The sequence below is a fragment of the Podarcis liolepis genome, assembly GCF_965112155.1.
Source record: "Podarcis liolepis genome assembly, chromosome: 2".
Classification (NCBI taxonomy): domain Eukaryota; kingdom Metazoa; phylum Chordata; class Lepidosauria; order Squamata; family Lacertidae; genus Podarcis; species Podarcis liolepis.
This window is the reverse complement of record NC_139555.1, coordinates 20,107,813-20,131,378: the sequence shown is the minus strand read 5'-3', so window position 1 is coordinate 20,131,378 and position 23,566 is coordinate 20,107,813. Positions and strand designations below refer to the sequence as shown.

The 23,566-nt window shown below is 44.8% G+C and overlaps 1 protein-coding gene across 8 annotated transcripts in view; it reads right to left on the bottom strand.

Annotated features, from left to right (window-relative positions):
- Positions 1 to 23,566, bottom strand: part of RAB11FIP4 (RAB11 family interacting protein 4) — a 219,313-nt gene that overhangs the window by 6,744 nt on the left and 189,003 nt on the right. For 6 of the 8 annotated variants that reach the window (XR_014522597.1, XR_014522598.1, XM_083490042.1 and 3 more), the window contains 9 exons: positions 12,474 to 12,697; positions 11,577 to 11,768; positions 8,561 to 8,695; positions 7,872 to 7,907; positions 7,477 to 7,576; positions 6,386 to 6,489; positions 5,363 to 5,503; positions 2,785 to 2,866; positions 838 to 975 (listed from right to left, as the gene is read on the bottom strand). Coding sequence is in view for 6 of the 8 variants with exons in the window: in XM_083490042.1 (XP_083346168.1) it covers positions 838 to 975; positions 2,785 to 2,866; positions 5,363 to 5,503; positions 6,386 to 6,489; positions 7,477 to 7,576; positions 7,872 to 7,907; positions 8,561 to 8,695; positions 11,577 to 11,768; positions 12,474 to 12,697 (1,152 nt within the window). In the remaining 2 variants the exon portion in view is untranslated. The remainder of the gene's footprint in view (positions 1 to 837; positions 976 to 2,784; positions 2,867 to 5,362; positions 5,504 to 6,385; positions 6,490 to 7,476; positions 7,577 to 7,871; positions 7,908 to 8,560; positions 8,696 to 11,576; positions 11,769 to 12,473; positions 12,698 to 23,566) is intronic. The other 2 variants (XM_083490043.1, XM_083490047.1) reach the window with 1 other exon arrangement.

Sequence of the window (23,566 nt, the reverse complement as noted above, 5' to 3'; positions counted from 1 at the left end):
AAACTGAGCCTTTGGAGAGGAGGCAGTTGGAGGATGGATGGCAGCTGACGGATTGAGGTTGAATCCTGACAAGACAGAAGTGCTGTTCTTGGGGGACAGGGGGCGGGTGGGTGTGGAGGACTCCCTGATCCTGAATTGGGTGACTGTGTCCCTGAAGGACCAGGTGCGCAGCCTGGGAGTCATTTTGGACTCACAGCTGTCCATGGAGGCGCAGGTCAATTCTGTGTCCAGGGCAGCTGTCTACCAGCTCCATCTGGTACGCAGGCTGAGACCCTACCTGCCTGCGGACTGTCTCGCCAGAGTGGTGCATGCTCTAGTTATCTCCTGCTTGGACTACTGCAATGCGCTCTATGTGGGGCTACCTTTGAAGGTGACTCGGAAACTGGAAATTAATCCAGAATGTGGCAGCTAGACTGGTGACTGGCTGCCTAGACCATATAACACCAGTCCTGAAAGATCTCCATTGGCTCCCAGTACGTTTCCGAACACAATTCAAAGTTGGTGCCAACCTTTAAAGCCCTAAACAGCCTCGGCCCAGTATAACTGAAGGAGCAATTTGGGGGGAGTGTAGAGAGAAGCAACGCCATGGTGTATCTGCAGTAGCACAACTGGACGCCTTCCTCTCCCTAGCTGCAACAAAACATGTCTGTCCTGTATCTCTCTCAGCCGTTGCTGTAACCTTCCAACAGTTTGACTTCATCCCCAAAGGCACACGCTTCCATTGTCTCCTGAGACAGAAATTGGATGCCAACCAATTTCTATTTAAGAAGTTCCAGTCTTTATTTACCCCTACACACGGGCAATATTAGCCCTGCCCCATTAAAAATAGTTACCTACCTCCTGAGTAGCCTCCCTCTCCTTGTTAAATTCCATCCTGTTCTGTCTCAGTTTGTCCATCATCCTTTTGTACAAATCCATCTCATCCTTGAGCCGCAGACTGGTGTCTTCCAATCGGTCTGACATTCGCTGCCTCTCCTGAGGAAAACGAAGAAAGAAGTTACAAGCTGCCTACAACCCAAGAGTCACTCTGTATATTCAGGAGAAATATTTTGTCTTTGGCCTCCTGGAATGGTGTCATTTCAGAGGGGAGAAGGCTTGACTGTTTTGAATGCCCCCCCCAATGTAAACAAACACCAAATAAAACAAAAAGCCCTCCTTGTGTACAGAAAACTGTTGCGGAAAATGCTAGAATGTTGGTTTTTCTAGGGCAGTGTTTTTTTAACACGGGTGAGCATTCAAAACAGGCAATTTCCTACAACTGAAGAGACCGCCTCGTTCCATATGAACAGGCACAGGCAAACTCGGCCCTCCAGATGTTTTGAGACTACAATTCCCAACATCCTTGGCCACTGGTCCTGTTAGCTAGGGATGATGGGAGTTGTAGTCCCAAAACATCTGGAGGGCCGAGTCTGCCTATGCCTGCATATGAACCTACCCAGACCCTAAGATCAACTTCTGAGGCCCTCCTTCGTGTGGCTCCTCCTTGTGAGGTCCGGAGGGTGGCAACATGAGAACAGGCCTTCTCAACAGTGGCCCCCCGCCTGTGGAATGCTCTCCCCAGGGAAGTTCTCCTGGCGCCTTCATTGTACACCTTTAGGCACCAGGCAAAAATGTTCCTTTTTAACCAGGCCTTTGGTTGATCTGATTGGCATCCTTTTAAAATGCAGCTCTTTTTTGGAGGGGGGGGGTTATTGGGTTATTGTTTTTATTTTGATTTTATATATTGTGATCTTTTCTGTGAACCGCCCTGAGACCTCCAGGTATAGGGTGGCCTAACAATTCAAACAAGCAAACAAAATAAGAGGCACTATTGACATAGGCAGGGGTCAGCAAACTTTTTCAGCAGGGGGCCGGTCCGCTGTCCCTCAGACCTTGTGGGGGGCCGGACTATATCTTTTTTAAAAAATAAATGAACGAATTCCTATGCCCCACAAATAACCCAGAGATGCATTTTAAATAAAAGGACACATTCTACTCATGTAAGAACACCAGGCAGGCCCCACAAATAACCCAGAGATGCAGTTTAAATAAAAGGACACATTCTACTCATCTAAAAACACGCTGGTTCCCAGAATGTCCGTGGGCCGGAATTAGAAGGCGATTGGGCCGGATCCAGGCCTTAGTTTGCCTACCCATGACATAGGGCTCTGCCATGCAATTCTTCCAAAGGCATTTATCAGCTCTCAGTTGTCCCCCCCCCCTTTTATTTGTCCTAGAGGTTTGCATATGGTAGTTTGGGATGTAGTGGCATATTACTTTGTGATTTACAGTAGATGCCAGGGTTTTCCAATTCCCAAATGCTTAAAAAGAAGGCTTCTTGATCCACTGAAGCTAATACAGTGGTACCTCAGGTTAAGAACTTAATTCATTCCGGAGGTCTATTCTTAACCTGAAACTGTTCTTAACCTGAATCACCACTTTAGCTAATAGGACCTCCTGCTGCTGCCGCGCTGCTGGAGCACAATTTCTGTTCTCATCCTGAAGCAAAGTTCTTAACCTGAAGCACTATTTCTGGGTTAGTGGAGTCTGTAACCTGAAGTGTATGTAAGCTGAAGCGTATGTAACCCGAGGTACCACTGTAGGAGCTTTATCCAATGGCAGATTTGTATGCCGTCATGATATTATATTAGGGGCTGCCAGTTTACAAATACCTTTAGGAATGAAATGACATAAAGGCAAAACTCGTGCTATAGACCTGTCAGGACTTAAGAGGTGACAGACCTGCTGCAATTGAAAGTTAAGGTGGCAAATAATAATAATAAAAATATTCAAGAGCTCCATTACCTCATCCAGTTTCTCGCTTTGCGATTTCAGCCGCAAAACGGTGGTTTTGAGTTCACAGTTTTCCTCTTCGAGCTGCTGAACCCTGAAATTGAAGGAGAAAAATAAATGACTGCACACAAAAAGTACCGTATTTTTTGCTCTATAAGAATCACTTTTTCCCTCCTAAAAAGTAAGGGGAAATGTGTGTGCGTCTTATGGAGCGAATGCAGGCTGCGCAGCTATCCCAGAAGCCAGAACAGCAAGAGGGATTGCTGCTTTCACTGCATAGTGATCCCTCTTGCTGTTCTGGCTTCTGAGATTCAGAATATTTTTTTTTCTTGTTTTCCTCCTCCAAAAACTAGGTGCGTCTTGTGGTCTGGTGTGTCTTATAGAGCGAAAAATACGGTATCTTCTTTTGCCAACTGGCAGAGTACAACTAAACATCAGCTACTGAGGAGTCTGATTTTCAGAGCACAATGCTCAGCATCAGGGCTGTTTCTTTAAAAAACCGTACCAGTTTTTCTAACCAGTATTTTCTTTGGCCCAAGAAATTGTTCTAAGATTCTCCTGCCTGCCTGCTTGCCCTCCCTCCCCGGCCCCAAATGTGACTTAGACCCATAACATTCTCAGCCATGGTCAGTTTTTACACTATATCAAATTAAGACAGGACACTTTGCTCAGGAGTCACTTCGTCAAAAATTGGTCTATTATACGTTTGTTTCCTTCTAAACTAATAACAAGAAACAGAGTCGCCATTTGTCTATTGTATTCATTAGGAACCGATTTAAATCCTGCTTTCCCATTCCAGTGAGTTTCCAACATGCCTGAACAAACAGACTTAAAATAAAAACAAAACTAAAAACAGAGTTGTGATGGGATGATGAGCTGCTTGTGCGTAAAATCGTAGTCCCTCAGAGTTTGTGCAACTCCACAAACCTCTGTCTGTGACAGAGCTCCTCAGACATGTCTGCTCTAGTCACTTGCAGATTCTGACAGTGGTTGTTTTCGGAAGCGCTTCCAGCATAAAAGCTCCTTAACGGAAACACGTCTTCGGGACTCACGGCGTGACAGCTTCCGGCGAGGAATGGGTCTCCCTATGGGAGCTTCAGACACCTCCCCACTGTTCTCGCTGGACGTGTCCCTGAGCCCTCCCCCTTGCTCGCTTTCCCTCAGAGATCCACCTCTCACCCTGCTAGTTCCTGCTTTTGCTGCTGAGTCTCTCTCAGCCTCCGTGAGACTTTCCTCCAGAGACTCACCTCTCCCCCTGCTGGTCCCTGCTTCCGCTGCTGAGTCCCTCCCAGCCTCCGTGAGCCCTTTCCCCACCTGTTCCTCCGATGGCAGTTCCCTGACAAGAGTGTATTACCAAAAACAAATCCAAGCCAGAATACCCCAGTGAAGAGCATAAAAGCAGGAACAAAAGAGCAATGCCAACGTTCATTAAAAGCCTAGGGAAATAAAACAGTTTGCTGCAGATGCCTAATTAGGGCTGTGTGGATGCAGCAATTTTGCAGGAGCACGGAGGAAGAGCCAAGTGTGGTATTGAGAATTCACCATCCAGAGATTTATTTTTGAAAAAGCGTACAAGTTTCTAGCCCTTATAGGTGAGAAATATGTCTTGGAATGCATAGGTCAATGATGCATAGTTCCAGACAGCAACCACAGAGAAGCATCTTACATTAACAGCAGCTTCTGGGAAGTTTCATGCGGTTGCATATACAGTTTTCCTTGGCATGGGATTTTAAATGCCTAAATACAGAATTTCTCCCTGCATGTAAAAGGTAAAGTTAAAGGACCCTGGATGGTTAAGTCCAGTCAAAGGCGACTAGTGTGGTGTAGTGGTTAAGAGTGGTGGACTCGTAATCTGGTGAACTGGGTTCGCATCTCTGCTCCTCCACCTGCAGCTGCTGGGTGACCTTGGGCTAGTCACACTTCTCTGAAATCTTTCAGCCCCACTCACCTCACAGAGTGTTTGTTGTGGGGTAGGAAGGGAAAGGAGAATGTTAGCCGCTTTGAGATTCCTTCAGGTAGCGATAAAGCAGGATATCAAATCCAAACTCTTCTTCTTCAGTTAAGTCCAGTCAAAGACAACTGTGGGGTTGTGGCGCTCATCTCGCTTTCAGGCCGAGGGAGCCGGCATTTGTCCACAGACAGCTTTCCGGGTCATGTGGCCAGCATGACTAAACTGCTTCTGGTGCAACGAAACACCATGACAGAAACCAGAGCGCATGGAAACACTGATCACCTTCCCGCCACAGTGGTACCTATTTATCTACTTGCACTGGTGTGCTTTCAAACTGCAAGGTTGACAGGAGCAGGGACAGAGCAACGGGAGCTCACCCCGCCGTGTGGATTCGAACGGCCAACCTTCTGATTGGCAGGCCCAAGAGGCTCGGTGGTTTAGACCGCAGCGCCACCCGCGTCCCTGCATGTAAAGAAACCTTGATAGTCCACATTTCAGAAGACTGCTCGTCTTGGGGCTTATGTTCACATGTTCACATTTTGTTCCCTAGATAGTCATCCCTGTTGCAACTTGGAAACGAAGCCGTTCGTAGAGGCAAGCATGACTGAGGAAAGCCAGCAGGGTAACAGTGAATATTACCTTGTGTTCAGCAATTCAATTTCCGTGCTCTTCTCTTTCTCGTACTTGCTATATGCTTCTCTGTGCCTCTTTATCTCTTCTTCCAGAGTCTGCTCAGCTGACGTCTCTTGGTCTTTCAAGAGTTCTTCGAGTTCGTGAACTCTTAAGCAAAAAAAGAAAAAGGTCGCCAATTTATTTATTTGATTTATATACCGCCCTTCGTCGTAAGATCACAGGATAAAATACAGGATAAAAACAAATAAATAAGTTAAGAGTACTGCTGTTGACTAAGGGATAATTTTGCAAAACGGAATGTAACTAGGAGTAAATCAGAATTTGTAAACGCAGTGTCACCAGATGTTAAGGACACATCAAGAACGGTGTGTGGAAAGTCACTTAAACAAAATTTTATTAATTTAGAAATAATTTGTATAATTGGGATAAAATTTGGAAAATCATTCAAATTTTTTTTTGCAGAAAACCAAACCAAAACAAAACAGCAAACAGAAGTAAATCCTGCCTGCGATTTCATTTGGTTGTTATATTTTCTCAAATAATGAAAAATAGGCTTCCACTCTTCCATAAATTGTGCATTGTGCTGGTCTCTTATTCTATTAAAATAATAATTTAATAATAATAATTTATTGTTTATACCCTGCCCACCTGCCTGGGTTTCCCCAGCCATTCTGGGCGGCTTCCAACAAATGATTAAAAATATATTAAAATGAAAATAAATACATAAAAATTTAATAAAAAGACAGTTGCTAATAATACATTGAGTATCGCATCTGGTCTGACCCTGAATCTTAGGCCAAAGAAACTCCTTTTTTTAAAGAGACTTTCCCGCCCACCCTCAAATCACAGCTCTTGCAAATATTCTAAACATCTCTGTTTTGAGGGAAATCCTTTTGAAAGCAGACAGCCAGCAGGTCCAAGTGATCATTATCACTTCCAGTGTTGCTGGAGTCCTTGCTCTGCCTAAGGTTCTCAATATGGCTTTGTGGAGGCTGCAGAAACAAAACAGTAGGCAGTATACTAGATTACCTGTGAACCAGGTGTGTGTTCTCCTGTTTCAATTTGCTCTTCAGGTCACCGTTTGTCATGCTGTCATTTTCCAGTTCCGTCACCTTTTTCTCTAAATAAGTAACCTATAAAAACGAATTATGTATAATTATGTATAATATGAATTATGGTGCTCTTGAGAGTCCCATGGACTGCAAGAAGACCAAACCTATCCATTCTGAAGGAAATCAGTCCTGAGTGCTCACTGGAAGGACAGATGCTGAAGCTGAGGCTCCAATACTTTGGCCCCCTCATGAGAAGAGAAGACTCCCTGGAAAAGACCCTGATGTTGGGAAAGATGGAGGGCACAAGGAGAAGGGGACGACAGAGGACGAGATGGTTGGATAGTGTTCTCGAAGCTACCAGCATGAGTCTGACCAAACTGCGGGAGGCAGTGGAAGACAGGAGTGCCTGGCGTGCTCTGGTCCAGGGGGTCACGAAGAGTCGGACACAACTAAATGACTAAACAACAACAAAAAACGAACAGGGATGTAGGCTTCTGCCCATAACGCAGTGATGGCCAAAGTTGGCCCTCCAGCTGTTTTGGGACTACAACTCCCATCATCCCTAGCTAACAGGACCAGTGGTCAGGGATGATGGGAATTGTAGTCCCCAAACAGCTGGAGGGCCAAGTTTGGCCGTCACTGCTAGAGGGTTTACAGAGAATATAGACTGGAGGAAAGAGAAAGTTACAACAAACACTCTGTGAGGCGAGTGGGGCTGAGAGACTTCAAAGAAGTGTGACTGTCCCAAGGTCACCCAGTAGCTGCATGTGGAGGAGCGGAGACGCGAACCCGGTTCCCCGGATTATGAATCTACCACTCTTAACCACTATACCACACTGGCTCTCGTATATCACACTCACACTGCATGAGACTTCAGGAAAGCCTCAGGACTATAAACTGACAGATAAGAAAAAGCAGCTTTGGCACATTAGCAAATCCCCAGAGTGGGGAACCAATGTCCCTCCAGATGTTGTTGGACTCCACCTCCCATCAGCCTCAACCAGCGTAGCCAGAAGTCAGGAATGATGGGAGTTGTGGTTCCCCACCTGTTCCACATTGACACCTCACCTTTTCTGTGATATCGTTATCGCATGAGTCTATGCTGTCTCTGAACAAGTCCTCTGTGCTGCCGTTGCTGCTGCTGAAGTTGCTGTTGTGGAAAAGTTGCCTGTTGGGAAGACAAGAGGACAGCTGCTTTGACCCTTTGGAGTAGTGTTTCTCAACCTGCGGGTCCCCAGATGTTGTTGGACTACAACTCCCTTCATTCCTAGCCAGCATGACCAGTGGTCAGGGATGATGGGAGTTGTAAGTCCAACAACATCTGGGGACCCACAGGTTGAGAGCAGCTGCTTTGAAGTAAGAAAGGGGGCTCTGTGAGCCACTTTAGTGGAGAAGCCTCCAATGTCTAAACAAGTCTGTATTTAAGGGCCAAGTCTCAGGTAGAAATGTGCGCTGATTCTTACCTGCCAAAAGCCGTACTTGTTATTTTTCTGTTTGGGCTGGAAGAAACAAAAAAAGAAACAACATAGGATGAGTTAAGGTTAACCCAAAGCTGTGGTTTTCTGCATTATGGTCAGGGCCAGATTTAGGTTTGATGCGGCCCTAAGCCACTGAAGGTAATGGGGCCCTTTATATGCCCAGCTGTCCTTTGTCAACAACAAATTGCCGTTGTTTTTTTGTGTTGAATATATGCTATATGGTAATTTATGGACCTAATAGGTCCATACACAACACAAAACACTGTTGCTGTATGTAGGTTTTATTTGATTTGTTCTTTATCTTGTATTTTGGAAATGTACATCCAGTTTTTTCCCCCTTAGAATTTATCCTATACTTCTTCCAGAATTTCACAATGACACAGATATTGAGGTTTCACTAATGTGCAACTTTATTCAATCAGTGAAAAGTCAACTAAAAGGGAATCCTATGCAGGTCTACTCAGAAGCAAGCCCGACTAACCTATTCAGTGTGCACAGAATTGCAGCCCGCAACCATAATGCAATCATATTCTTCCTCATTTTTTACTAATTTTTAATTTAATTTAATTATTTTATTTAATTTAATACTAGTTATTAATATGACATCACTATCAATGCCCAGGGTTGCTTGAGGCCTCTTGAAATGTTCCTGCAAGTCCACTGTGTTTATTCACCTGTTTGCTTTCAGGTTTTTCAGCCTGGCTTCCAAGTCATTCAGCAGGTTGATTTTTTTACAGCACTGTGTGCAGTAGACATCCAGCAGCTCGCTATTGTAAATATGCCTCATTTTTCTTGGCGTCTGGCCAGCACTGTTGGCAGAAAGGCAAAGAGGTGTTAAAACGGGTCCTGTGCGGACCAGCCATAAATCAAATCCACCCTTCTTGAATGATGACACCAGTGTTGCTCTTACCACAACATCTGCAACAGGGTGTTAACCCCAGGAGGTTGTTGCCTAAATTGCCCTGTTCCTAGTATGACCCCCAAATCTGCGAGATTTTACAGTAGGAGTCAGTGCAGATATATTTGATTTATACCAGGGTTTTGCAAACTTGGATCTCCAGCTGCTGTTGGGAGTACAACTCCCATCTTCCCTAGCTAGCAGGGCCAGTGGTCTGGAATGATGGGAACTGTAGTCCAAAAACAGCTGGAGACCCAAGTTTGGGAAACCTTGATCTACACACATTCCAATCCTTCTCCTTCTCTTGACTGTTGACCAAGAAATATTATGGATATATAGTACATGGTTCAGTCAATTAAGGCTACAATCCTATACCCATTCACCTGGAAGGAAGGCCATTGAACTTACTCCTTTGCTTCACAGTAGACTTCTAGAAGGGGACGCAGGTGGTGCTGTGGGTTAAACCACAGAGCCCAGGGCTTGCCGATTAGAAGGTCGGCGGTTTGAATCCCCGCTACGGGGTGAGCTCCGGTTGCTTGGTCCCAGCTCCTGCCAACCTAGCAGCTCGAAAGCACGTCAAAGTGCAAGTAGATAAATAGGTACCGCTCTGGCGGGAAGGTAAACGGTGTTTCCGTGCGCTGCTCTGGTTCGCCAGAAGCAGCTTAGTCATGCTGGCCACATGACCTGGAAGCTGTACGCCAGCTCCCTCGGCCAGTAAAGCAAGATGAGCGCCGCAACCCCAGAGTCGGTCACGACTGGATCTAATGGTCAGGAGTCCCTTTACCTTTACCTAAACTTCTAGAGGATTGTGCTCAGTCATGATCCAGTGAGCTGAGTTACCTGCCATCCTCTGGTCACAACTGCCATCTGGTAAGATCTGCCATCCCCTGGTAACAACTCATTGATCCTTCAACGTCTACACCAGCCTTTCTCAACCTGTGGGTCCCCAGATGTTGTTGAACTACAACTCCCATCACCCCTAGCTAGCAAGGCCAGAGCTCAGGGATGATGTGAGTTGTAGTCCAACAACATCTGGAGACCCACAGGTTGAGAACCGCTGGTCTACATGAAGGCGGCAAGAGGAATAAGAGGACTTGGCCAATAACGCCACACTTCCATAGGTGAAATTCAACATTAGCTAAACTGTAGCCAACGTTGACAGCCTGTCTTGATGGATAGGATTGATTCCTTCCTCTTCACTTATGTAAGCAAGTATGAAGAAGGCTTGGCCTAGGTTCCTCTGGCCTTACTGAAACACCACCAACTTCCACTTTTCTCTTAGGATGTGTTATCATATGCATGGTTGTTAACTCAGGGGTTCATGCATGCCATGTGGATTAAAGGTCTCTATGGCAGCCTTCCCTATCCTAATGCCGTCGAGATGTTGTTCTAACTCCCAGCAAATGGCTGGGTTCAATGGCAATTGAGTCTAGAACATCTAGAGAACACTGGTTTGGGGAAAGCTGCTCTGGAGATTCCCTGTTCACATAAAGCGCCACCTCTGATATTTAAACAAACATCATGAATTTCCTGGACATAACCTGTTGAAACTGCCGTCTGGGCAGAATTTTTGAAAACCCAGGTGTATGGCAGCCCATATTGGAAATGTTTAAAACTTCAAATAAATAAATAAATTTGAAAACAACAATAACAAACTCAACAACTTTACCCCCCAAAACCCAAAACAAAAACTCAACAACTTTGCCAAAAAAGGTCAAGAACTTTTGTGTCTGGATTTTCACTTTTTGAAATATGGCAAAGCTAGTACAGAATTATTTTGCTATCCAGGCTCCTTAAATGCTTTTCCAATAGCATCTTCAACAATGATATTAATACCCCCCAGCATGCACACAAAAATGGAAGGAAGCAAAAGTTCCCACCAAAGAAGAATGGATAAGTAAGGTGATGGACTCTGCAGAACTGGCAGTTAACAACCAAAATAAGGGAACCTAAAGATGCAGGTTTTGTGGCAGAATGGAAGCCTTTTTCGGACTATTTAAAGAAACATTATTACAGTATATGATGGATCTGTGAGCAGGATTTAAACTATGAGCAACAGAAGAACTTAAAAGATTCTAGTAATGTTGTTAAGATATAAGATATAGAAGACAAGGTGCAGCAGAGACAGAACACACAATGGAAAAGGAGGTGGGAAGTACCGTATTTTTTGCTCTATAAGACTCACTTTTTCCCTCCTAAAAAGTAAGGGGAAATGTGTGTGCATCTTATGGAGCAAATGCAGGCTGCGCAACTATCCCAGAAGCCAGAACAGAAAGAGGGATTGTTGCTTTCACTGCGCAGCGATCCCTCTTGCTGTTATGGCTTCTGAGATTCAGAATATTTTTTTTCTTGTTTTCCTCCTCCAAAAACTAGGTGTGTCTTGTGGTCTGGTGCGTCTTATAGAGCAAAAAATATGGTAGACAAAAATCGCAAAGAAAAAAATGTTTTACTGTGTATTGAAATGTATGTGTTGAAAACTTAATAAAAAAAAAGTGTGATTAAAAAAACACACACAAGAAAACCTTTGTAAATTTGAGATTACATGGCGTGTCATGACTCATAAATTTGTCTTAGGGTTTGGAAAAGATAGTTGCAAGGTTCTCTCCGAAGCAAAAAAAACAAACAAAGGAGAAAGCAGAGGCAAAAGCTGGATTTTATACTTGTGAAAAAGGAAGTAACTGGGCGGGGGGGGAATGTCTCTGGAATATATTAAGTAGGCAGTTTCTGCACCCCCCAGGAAGGAAGCAGGGGGCGAAGGGAAGGATACGGTTTAAGTGACACAGATTACCAACCTGGAAGAAACAGATGAGCCAAGGTCCGAGTAGGCATTTGTTCGGCTTTCATCGTCGGGGCAAGGGCTGCTGGGAGTGTAGTCCACATCGTCACCTTCTCCGTAGTCTTCAAACTGTTCTTCGTTACTGATCAAGGAGGCAGTGGAATAGGTGGAGAGGTCAGATGCCGCGGAAGGGTTGAGGGGGCTGGACCTCAGGGTGAGAAAAGGAACATCAGAACACATGCAAAGAGGCAATTCGAATGGGACGCCTTCCGTATTCAAGGCCAAATGCTGCCTTTAGGTCACACCCATTGCCCACTTTGAGAAAACAGGGGTGAATGGAGCAGAGAAGTGTTCAGACCGCCACCCTAAGGTTTATGGGGAAATCCAGTTTGGGGCCGTACGTGGGGAAGGAAAAGGGGAAGGGGAAGGGCAGAACTCCACCCCCAGGTTTTGGACAACACGCAATTATTCCACGGGATAGTTTTCACTCCTTTTCTACGACTCTTTCATTGTATTTGTGTATTTTTGAAACACGTAATAAAAATAATCTTGTAGAGAAATTATTCCACAAGAGCCGCTATTTCTCTCATCGATTCACCCATTTTACGCTACCCAGTGACTTTTGTTCTGTACATCTTGTCGATGTATATGCAGTGGTACCTCTAGATGTGAACGGGATCCGTTCCGGAGCCCCGTTCACATCTAGAAGCAAACGTAACCAGCGATGGCACATCTGTGCACGCACGCGTCGCTTTTCGCCGCTTCTGCGCATGCGCAAGTGGCAAAACCCGGGAGTAATGCGCTCTGTTACTTCCGGGTTTCCGCGGAGCACAACTCGAACGTGCTCATCCCGAAGCACATTCAACCCGAGGTATGACTGTATAGGAAAGGCGATGTAGAGCTTTCTACTCACTTATCTCCAGGCAGGAAGAGTCCACCCAGCATGCCATCCTTCTCCTCACTCCGACACACATCCGACGCCTCTGAGCTGTGGGCGCTTTCAATGGCACTGTCCATGTCGGACTCATGGTGGACTTCCTGCTGAGCCAAGGTCATGTTGTCTTCATCAGGAAAGAGATCCGATTCACTGTACGCACTTTCACTGTCCAAATAGCCACCGTCTTGAATTTCAGGACCCTGGGAAAGAGGGAAAGAGAGCCTTTAGGATTGGAGGAATATAAAACCTTGATGGTGGATGTGATAGGGAGAAGAGGGTAACAGCCCTTTTCCATTAAGTCTGCTAGCAGCCTCAGTCGGCACGCCTGATGCTGAACTCCATCTCACTTTGAAAACTGTAATCTTGACTTTGCCTCGGACAGTTGAGTGGGTTCAAACAGGTTGCCCAGAAGCTGAGCAAAGCTTGCCAAGTTAGAACGAAGCAAACTAATTTAAATTTCATCTGCAATATACCCTTTGCCAGACAGTAGAGCTTGGGCTTGGAGCTTCAAAATCAGGGTGGCGGCAGTGGCAAAACCCCTACTATCTCTGTCTTTTCCAGTTTTGGGAATTACAGTGGTACCTCAGGTTAAGTACTTAATTCATTCTGGAGGTCCGTTCTTAACCTGAAACTGTTCCTAACCTGAAGCACCACTTTAGCCAATGGGGCCTCCCACTGCCGCTGCACCGCCAGACCACGATTTCTGTTCTCATCCCGAAGCAAAGTTCTTAACCCGAGGTACTATTTCTGGGTTAGCGGAGTCTGTAACCTGAAGTGTATGTAACCTGAAGCGTATGTAACCTGAGGTACAACTGTATACAGTAATGGAGGACTGTCATATCAAAGAGTGGAATTCAGCCCCACTGAATTCAACGTGACTTATTCCCAGGTAAGTGGGTATGGTACAAAATCACACCTGGAGTCCCAAGTAAAATAATATAGTATGCTAAATAGGAAAAGCAGATGTAAGCACTTGTAACACAGTACAAAGCTAACAGACAGGCCTGCAGTTAAAAGTTCCACATGCTCCAGGCAAGCACAATGTCCACTTTTGACCTAGTGCTTTTACTCCCTACAACTTCAGATCTGATAAGAGGAATGACTGTACCTTAAGTTTCAAAATTTACCAAACAAGTACCAGAAAGACAAGTTCTTATCTATGAGTTCCCCCCCAGAAGATAAGTCAACAAAAGCAACAAAAGTGGGAGTTTGGAGTCAGAAATACTGAAGTAAGCAAAATGGCATGGGGAAGAACACGTTTTTATTCACCCGCTGAGCACTAAAATCTTACTCAAAGCTTTCTGTCAGAGAAGATAAAATAAAAAAATTCCTTCCAGTAGCGAAGAGTCCTCTAATTCTCCTTTCTGTGTCTGTGTGGTGTAAACACGGGCCATTACAGACTCTGAATTCAAGTTTCTATAATGCAAATTTTGACCCATTGAGTCTATGACGTTTTTGATGTTTTCATCCCCCAAAAGTTTTTGATTTGAGTTTCTACTGAAATGAGGCTGCATTTTAATGTTGTATTTTAATCTTGTTTTTAAGTTGTATTTTAATCAATTATTTTTATATCTGGTGTTAGCTGCCCTGAGCCCGGTCTTGGCTGCGAAGGGCGGGGTATAAATAAAATTTATGATGATGATGATGATGATGGCACCGATTGACAGGCTGCACTTTTAAAACTTACGCAACATCTTGTTGCTGTACTAGTGATAGGTCTTGCCCAGTCCTGTGAGTGGCTGCTCATAATATGAGACCATCAGACAAACTTTGAAAAACCAGTCGTTTAACACAGTATCCCCTCCTTGCAAGATGGTTAACTTCCAGACTAAGTGAAGAAACCACAACATAAAAGTAGGCCAATTGTACGAGGTTACTGAGATGGTTTTACAGAAACACATACCCTCCAACTTTTTTCCAATGAAAATAGGGACGTCCTAAGGGAAAGTGGGGCATTCTGAGATCAAATCAGAAACCGGGACAGCTTCTGTAAATCTGGGACTGTCTCTGGAAAATAGGGATACTTGGAGGGTCTATAAACATTTTATTGGAAGTGTCTGGTGCATCAGGCATGAAAAAACTTTTAAGCCAGCAAGACTTTCTAGGAGCCAGATTGAAGGGAGGGAGAAGTGGAAAGCTGATAACTACAGTTGTGTGGTGGGAGGTTGCCAAGAGCAGATACCTTATTGCAGAAGTAAGCAGAATCAAACCTTATGAGGTCTACTTTGGTTTCTTCCCCTTAGAACCTCAAGGTCTACCATCAGGGGCAAAGAACAAAACAGAATTACCGTATTTTTCGCTCTATAGGACGCACTTTTTTCCTCCAAAAATTAAGGGGAAATGTGTGTGCGTCCTATGGAGCGAATGCAGGCTTCTCCCTCCGCGCTCTGAAGGCTTCGCATTGCCTTCGCTGAAGCCTGGAGAGCGAGAGGGGTAGGTACGCACCGACCCCTCTCACTCTCCAGGCTTCAGGAATAGCCGCCTGAAGTCTGCGGAGCACATTGCGAGTTCCCGTTGCGCTCCACAGGCTTCAGGTTCTTTTCGCTGAAGCCAGGAGAGCAAGACTCTCCTGGCTTCAGCAGAGAGGGAGAGCTGCGCAGCACCCTTTCAGCCAAGCGGAGGAGAAATGGAAGGGGCTCCGTTTCGCCTGCCGCTTCGCTGAAGGGGCACTGCACAGAGAGGGGGAGTTTTTTTTCCTTGCTCTCCCCCTCTAAAACAAGGTGCGTCCTATGGTCCGGTGCGTCCTATAGAGCGAAAAATACGGTAAGTGTACCTTAGCCCAGGAATTTGTTTTCAGTACAGTGGTACCTCAGGTTAAGAACTTAATTCGTTCTGGAGGTTCGTTCTTAACCTTAAACTGAAGTACCACTTTAGTTAATGGGGCCTCCCGCCGCTGTTGCGCCGCCGCCACACGATTTCTGTTCTCATCCTGAAGCAAAGTTCTTAACCCGAGGTAGTATTTCTGGGTGAGCGGAGTCTGTAAGCTGAAGTGTCTGTAACCTGAAGTGTCCGTAACCTGAGGTACCACTGTACTAGAACTGAGCTTGCTGTCCTTTCACCCAAAAACCTATTCCTTCTCCCCCCTGCCCCCCCACAAAATCTTTGTAAATTAATAAACAATGAATTAAAAACGCCTCCTAATATCTGTAAAAAACACTGTGAGATATATAACAGCAATTCAAGTTGGCTGTTAATATAAAAATTAACAGATTGTGACTTCTCTGGAGAAAATAAAAGCAGCAAAAACTTTTATTTCAACTATCATGTCCTTTGGGGGAGGCTTTCTACAAAACTGCGCTAAGTAAGGCTTTTTTAGAAAACACATTTCATTGTCACTTACGCACACAGAGAAAACATGAGGTAGAACCATCTGATAACGACTCCTATTTCGAGGCCTGTTTATTTTGCTAATAACCATTTTTAATTAGTCACTCTAAAATAGACCTGTTAGCAACCAGGCACGTAGCAACATCTCCAGTGTCAAGGATGCTTATTAAAACTTCTCAGAAGCTAGTAAGGTTTCGTTCCAACTCATTCCAGGAGGGATAGTTTGAGGTCACAGTATAAAAGCACACCTTAGTGCCAAATATTTGGTAGATGTGACAAAACTGAAGGTCGCAATTGAACACAAAGTTGAGCGTGCTTCAGCAGGCTTGGACACAATTAACTCTCTCTGTGTATGACAATACCTTCCAAAATTTCTCCAATGAAAACAGGGACATTCAACTGGATTTGATACAATGGTACATTGTTTCTCAAACTTAATACCTTCTGGAAGTCCGTTCCAAAACCTGGGTTTGCCGCTTTCACAAGCCGAAGTTTACGTTACTCGAGAGTAACGTAACCCGAGGGTCTACTGTATACCTTGCTGTTGAACCCTGGTAACTGCAAGCCCATCCTATATGAATTGCCTGCATCTGTTCACATCTAACACTGTAAGTTGAACAAATACAGTGGTACCTCAGGTTAAGTACTTAATTCGTTCCGGAGGTCCGTACTTAACCAGAAACTGTTCTTAACCTGAAGCACCACTTTAGCTAATGGGGCCTCCTCCTGTTGCTGCACCGCCGGAGCACGATTTCTGTTCTCATCCTGAAGCAAAGTTCTTAACCCGAGATACTATTTCTGGGTTAGCGAAGTCTGTAACCTGAAGCGTATGTAACCCGAGGTACCACTGTAATGCTAGGTGCTGAAAACCTCCACTGACACTATTCAAGGCCAGAGGCTGGAGCAGAAGAAAAAGAAATAAATTTGGGGGGAAGGATGTCCCTTTAAAGAGCTGTAATCTAGAGGCACCCCTGAAAATAAACTCATTTGTGCTCTCGCTGCTCCTTGCACTGGAGACATGAGGTGGGCAGAAGGCGAAAGGGGAAAGCGCATGAAAAGCCGCTTTGTGCTCTGGCGAGTTTCCACTGTGTTTTTTCTGGGGAGGTAAAAGCCAAAGAAAAACTGGCCTGGAATATGGAAAAAGGCCAGGAGCTGCAGGCATGTTTGCATTTACACTACCTGTCATTCAAATGTGTCAGTTTGCAGACGTGCCAGGCTGCTTAACATGAGAGGACCCAGTCAAAGCACTGGTTATTACTAGCAAAAAACCTGGTAGTGTTTGCTGTGAATTCATTTTGAATGCGCCCCAAAGGATTGTCAGTAGAAGAAAACAACAACACTAAAGTGGCGCTGGCAACATGTAAATCCATGTATGAAGGAAGCTTTAATATTTTTATGGCACCGTTGCTGTCAAAAGCCTCTTAAACATAGGAGCGCAATGTAAACCCAAGAGGTACCCAAATCAGTGCTCTTTTTCAAAAAAAGAGGAGCTCACCATGAACACCTCCCTTGTTCTCTTACAATGACCAGTGGGATCTTAGCTCAATTAGGCAAAACAGTCTCAAGTTCAGACCCTGGTACCCCCAGTTAACAGGGCCAGGCAGGCAGACAATGGAAAATATGATCTGTTCCTGAGACCCTAGGGACGCGGGTGGCGCTGTGGGTTAAACCACAGAGCCTAGGACTTGCTGATCAGAAGGTCGGCGGTTTGAATCCCCGCGACGGGGTGAGTTCCCGTTGCTCGGTCCCTGCTCCTGCCAACCTAGCAGTTCAAAAGCACACCGGTGCAAGTAGATAAATAGGTACCGCTCCGGCAGGAAGGTAAACGGCATTTCCGTGCACTGCTCTGGTTCGCCAGAAGCGGCTTAGTCATGCTGGCCACATGACCTGGAAGCTGTATGTCGGCTCCCTCGGCCAATAAAGCAAGATGAGCACCGCAACCCCAGAGTCAGTCACAACTGGACCAAATGGTCAGGGGTCCCTTTACTTTTTACCTGAGACCCTGGAGAGCTATCATCAAGCAGAGTAGACTACAGTGGGTTAGTCCAACAATGAGACTAATATAGTCTGATCACATAGTCCTAAAACCAATATTATGAGCGTAATGGAGGCTGCATGCATCCACAAATAAAACAAATGGAGCTTTTATGACTGTAGACTGAAGTCTTTGTCTCTCTAAGGTGGTACCTCCAGACTTTGGGGGACTGAGTGTGAAAACTGTAGAGCCTGCAACTGTAAGACACACAGAACCGATAGTGTTTTCCTAAAGGTTTGCAGAAGTGCAAAGAAATGGGGAAAAGGAAAGGTAGAGACCCCACTGTTATGTACTGAGCTTGGATCCTAGAACAATAGGCAGGTAGGATCCTAGAATGCAACTATCTGATTGGCCTGCAGGAGTAGCCCAATCAGAACCCAGGAGGAAGTTAATCAGCCTATTAGGTTGGTAGGATCCTAGAATGCAACAACTGATTGGCCTGCAGGAGCAGCCCAATCAGGCTCCAGGAGGGAAGCAGAGCCAGCCAATCACACGGGACCCATTGTGCAAATAATGTATATAAAGCCTAAGGTTTTGGGGGAAATTCATTCACTGTTACGAGCTGAAATAAAGAGCGTGAAATCACTACGTGTCTCCGAGTATATTTCACCCCCCCCAAAAAAAACCAACCTGACCCAACGAGGTTGAGACAGTTCACTGGGCACAGAATGCAAATTGTTGGGGAGTGGGGGTGGTTGGAATGGAGTATCCTGGGAAAGGGGGTGAATAGAACCCTAAGCAAGAGGACTCCTCTACTTTGCCACATTTTTGTTGCAGGTCCTACTTGTACAGGTGACTCCTAACTTACGTGGGGGTTACGTTCCCACAACACAAGTGGCTGGATTTATAGTACAGCTACCACTCCTGAATTCAATAGGGTATTATTGCCTTGATAGGATGTTGTTGTGAAGGGGAATCAACACACAGGTATCTTGTGTGCCTACAAATACATATTCACTCAAGAGGCATTTACACACACAGTCCAATTAGCGATTTCTCAAAACCCAGGGGACAGAGGTGAAGACTGGAGAACTCTAGGGTATGTTGACACACTTGAACACTCGTTAAAAGCACCTCCAAGTATCTTGCCAGAAGACAATAATCAGGACAGCGCTAACGCCAAGTCCCTGAAAATAAGAGAAAGTAATGAAATACTCCTGTTCTCTGAGGTGAAAAGAAAAGACAAAAGCACCTTACAACATTTTTATCAGGTTGCTGAAAATGGGATTGATATTCACTAAAATGGTGATACTTCAAGTGAAGAAAAGGAGAAAATATTTTGCAAACTGGCTTGCTGATCTGCCATAAAGGTAAAGGTAAAGGTACCCCTGACCATTAGGTCCAGTCGCGGATGACTCTGGGGTTGCGGCACTCATCTCGCTCTATAGGCCGAGGGATCCGGCGTTTGTCTGCAGACAGCTTCTGGGTCATGTGGCCAACATGACTAAGCCACTTCTGGCAAACCAGAGCAGCACACAGAAATACCGTTTACCTTCCCGCCGGAGTGGTACCTATTTATCTACTTGCACCTGAATCTACTTGCACTTTTGAATTGCTAGGTGGGCAGGAGCAACAGGAGCTCACCCCGTTGCGGGGATTCGAACCGCTGACCTTCTGATCGGCAAGCCCAAGGCTCAGTGGTTTAGACCACAGCACCACCCATGTCCCTAGTGCTATTTTCCACCTGATTCTTTATGTTCCAATCCTTGATCTTACAAGAAAACAAAAACCTTCATACCTGGATATATATTTGGAAATAAGTCACCATGCACCTCTCTCAACCCAAGAGTCACATGCTGGTAGTGGTAGGCGGGGCCAGAGGCAAAAGTAGGTGGGGCAATGGATGCAACACTCATCACTGTACATTCCAGCCATGGAAAAGGCATCCACACACACAACAAACACTTGCTTCAGGCAAGCAAGAGGCCTTATCACCGGAATATTAGCCTTGTTTCGCCATCCTAGGCTTCATCAGTAGAACAGGCTCCAGGTAATGTGAATAAATACAATATCGTAATCTCACACATTTTTACAGCAAAATTAATATAAAAAACCCTAAATAATTGTATATACCATATGTAATATTACAGGATAATAGTTTATTCGCATTACCTAGAGCCTGTTATAATGATGAAGCCTAGGATGGCGAAATAAGGCTAATATTCTGGAAATCCTTGTGGAACTGTAACAACACTTCATGTGGATTATTGGACTCTATGAACAGACAGGTGGAATAGATACTTATACATGTATGGACCTTATGCATGAACTGACTAGAGAATGAACTGATCCACTGGGTCTTCTGCTTTTCTTGTTGAACTTTATGAGACTTCCATTGAAATCTATAGTTTGACACAATGAATATTATACCTTATTTATTCAAAAGTACAGCCGGTTACGTCTTGTGTATTGATCACATGCAGACACAAAACACAATGAAGGGCACCAACCAGTCTTCTTCCCTGCCTAAAATTTCACCCCTGGTATATCTTCTTTGAATCGTAAACACAACAACTCACACTTAACATGCTTTAACACCTACGCCAAACCTGTTGGATTTTTCCTTCCAGAATGCGGCAGAAGTAACCTTAGTAACAGCCATGGAAAAAGCACCCTAAGTGCTGGAAAACAACCATCACCATGGCACAGAACAAATCTTACCACTGTGGCAGAAATCCGATCCTAAAATACCCCTGATTTCAGGGAGATCAAGCCTTACCGGTACCAAGTTTTGGGTAGTATTTGCACTATAGCAAAGGAGGAAACAGTGGCAGAAGTCAGCTCATCCCTAGGGGAAGCGAAGGGGGGTACTGGATTGAGAGACAGACAGAGGCAACCAGAAAAAGTATGAAAGCTTGTAGGCCAGAAAATGAGGCAACAGCAGAGCAAGGAGAGATTAAAAAGAACACACACCAAGTTAACCTACGTTCCCAGCACTTGGGAACATTCATAGGCATCAACGGTCAATGAGAACTAATGCACAGAGGGGGATAGGATTTGGACAAGGAGTCAGTGTAATATACAGGGCAGGGGGAAAGAGATTTTCAGTATTTTCTGAATTCTAAAAATGTCTATGATATTTGCTCCAAGGTAGTGAGTTTGATTCTATACCAGATCTTGGCTACAACCAGCATTGAGCTGAAGCACTTTGAGGAAGTGCATTTTTGAGGAGCCTCAAGGTTGAAGAAGTGGATACAGATTTACAACACATCAGCTTGTGGAAGGAACATAGCAGATGGAGAGCGAAGCCTTGATCACTTGTTTTATGGCCAAGTGGACCAGACACTAAAAGGCAGAAAGGAAAGGAAGCTTAGCTCTAAAAATCACAGCAATGACAGCGTGTTGTAATGGACAATATATGGACCTTATACCTGTGTTCAAGATGCTGCTTAGCCATAAAGTTACAGTTTTGTTTTTTCACGTGGCAAAAAGCATTTCCTGGTAACTGGGGAAGCGGTACATAGGAATGAGAAGGAGCTATTCCCCTTTCACAGTCTCCGTCCCTAATCTAAACTGGGGCTGGCTGTGGCTAAACCTAGCCATTTTTGTAAAAAATGGGAGAGCGCAGATCTCCTAGATGGCCATGGGCAAGTTGCTTTTCCGCCAAAGACATTCAGTGTGACCCATGTGTAGGCAAGTGGATTAACCCCAAAACCACAGTTTGGTTTTGAGCATGAACTGAGTTGTTGCCTCGGACAGCTGGACATATAAAAGGCCCCATTACCTTCAGTAGCGTAGGGCCTCACCAAACCTAAACCCGGCCCTGCTGCCAACTATGTCTATTTAACAGGTGCAATACCACCCACCTTGCTTTGAACTTGTCATACACTTCTATGTTCTAGCATGTATCCCATTGGGGGGTTCTAAAGCCATTAGCATACAGTGGTACCTCGGGTTAAGAACTTAATTTGTTCAGGAGGTCCGTTCTTAACCTGAAACGGTTCTTAACCTGAGGAACCACTTTAGCTAATGGGGCCTCCTGCTGCCACCGCATTGCCACTGCACGGTTTCTGTTCTCATCCCAAAGCAAAGTTCTTAACCCGAAGTACTATTTCTGGGTTAGCGGAGTCTGTAACCTGAACCGTCTGTAACCTGAAGCATCTGTAACCCAAAGTACCACTGAAAGAAAAAGCAGATGGACAAGGGAACAGCATGCAAGCTCATGTCTTTATGTTTCCCTGGAACTACAGCAACATGCCTATTTTTTAAGTTAATACTTCATGGACTCTTTAGGCAGCTGAAGCAGCTCTCACTCTCACTCATACTATGAACCCTCTGTTCACCTAATGAAAAAGAAACAGAGCACCTTTTTGGGTGGCACATTTTCAAGGAAAAGAGGCCCTTGCAGATGGCAGTCAAGGCACCACATCCAACGGTACAACACTACACAGTCATTCGTACGATCAACAAATTTCATCATCTGTTTTTAAAACCAAGATAGCTGCCTTTAAGGAGATACAAATTATCTGGGATATTTTTCTGCCTCCGCACAAAGGATATTGCGGAAAGATGGGTTGCCAATGCTCAGAGGAGCCTTAAAATGTAACGCAATTAACCCACTCGCAAGTTCCCAAGGCAGGGAAACAATTAACATCTCATTTACAAGCTTCAAGTTCATGCTTGTAAAAGCCTAGGTTTTTTTGTCTTTCTTGTGACACCACAGATAAGTGTGGAAATTGACAAAAGCATGCTAGCTAGCAGGGAGGAGGGGACCCTCCAGGTTAAAAGGGAAGGAGTGCCAATTGAAACAAGACTAAAAATGAAAGAGAAGTTCTCTGCTAAATATAAATTAGGAGAACTCTGACTAACAGAGGCTCCAGCTTAAAAACCAAAAGAGACCGGCGGGTGTTTCCAAAATGTGATAAGATAAAAGGTCATATGTCCAAAGAGGATGGTTTATTATAAGCAGGAGAAATTAGATAACTTGATGGCAAAACTGCCCACACTTCTGTCTTGATCTGCCACACTGTTCAGCCTAGAATATGTAAAGGTAAAGGTAAAGGGACCCCTGACTATTAGGTCCAGTCGTGATCAACTCGTGCTCTTCTCGCTTTATTGGCCGAGGGAGCCGGTGTACAGCTTGACTAAGCCGCTTCTGGCGAACCAGAGCAGCACACGGAAACGCCATTTACCTTCCCGCCGGAGTGATACCTATTTATCTACTTGCACCTTGATGTGCTTTTGAACTGCTAGGTTGGCAGAAGCAGAGACCGAGCAACGGGAGCTCACCCCGTCGCGGGGATCGAACCGCCAACCTTCCGATCAGCAAGTCCTAGGCTCTGTGGTTTAACCCACAGATGTATTTCAGCATTAAAAGCTTTCCTAAAACATAACCTCTCTTGGGAAGTCTTGCTGCTTCCAAATGATTTGCTTAGTAATGATCCACACTCAATGTTTCCAGTGCTTCATGATCAGGAGTGCAGGACAGGAGGAATTAGTTACCCTAACAACTTTTCACCGACATCCTTTTAACTCTTTGAGATAAAGAATATGCATCTGAAAGAGGCCTTAAAAATAAAGTTTAAGGCTGCGGTGCAGTAACCGGTCAGTCAAATTGACTGGAAGCATTTTGATTGACAGCTTTTTTTCAGGTCTATCCCATGTAAGAAGAAAAGAGTGAGAACGTCCCATGTGAAATGTCTGTTGAAACGAATGTGTATCTCGTAGCAAAGCAAAAGGAACACACTTTCCCCTTTAGCACTATTCA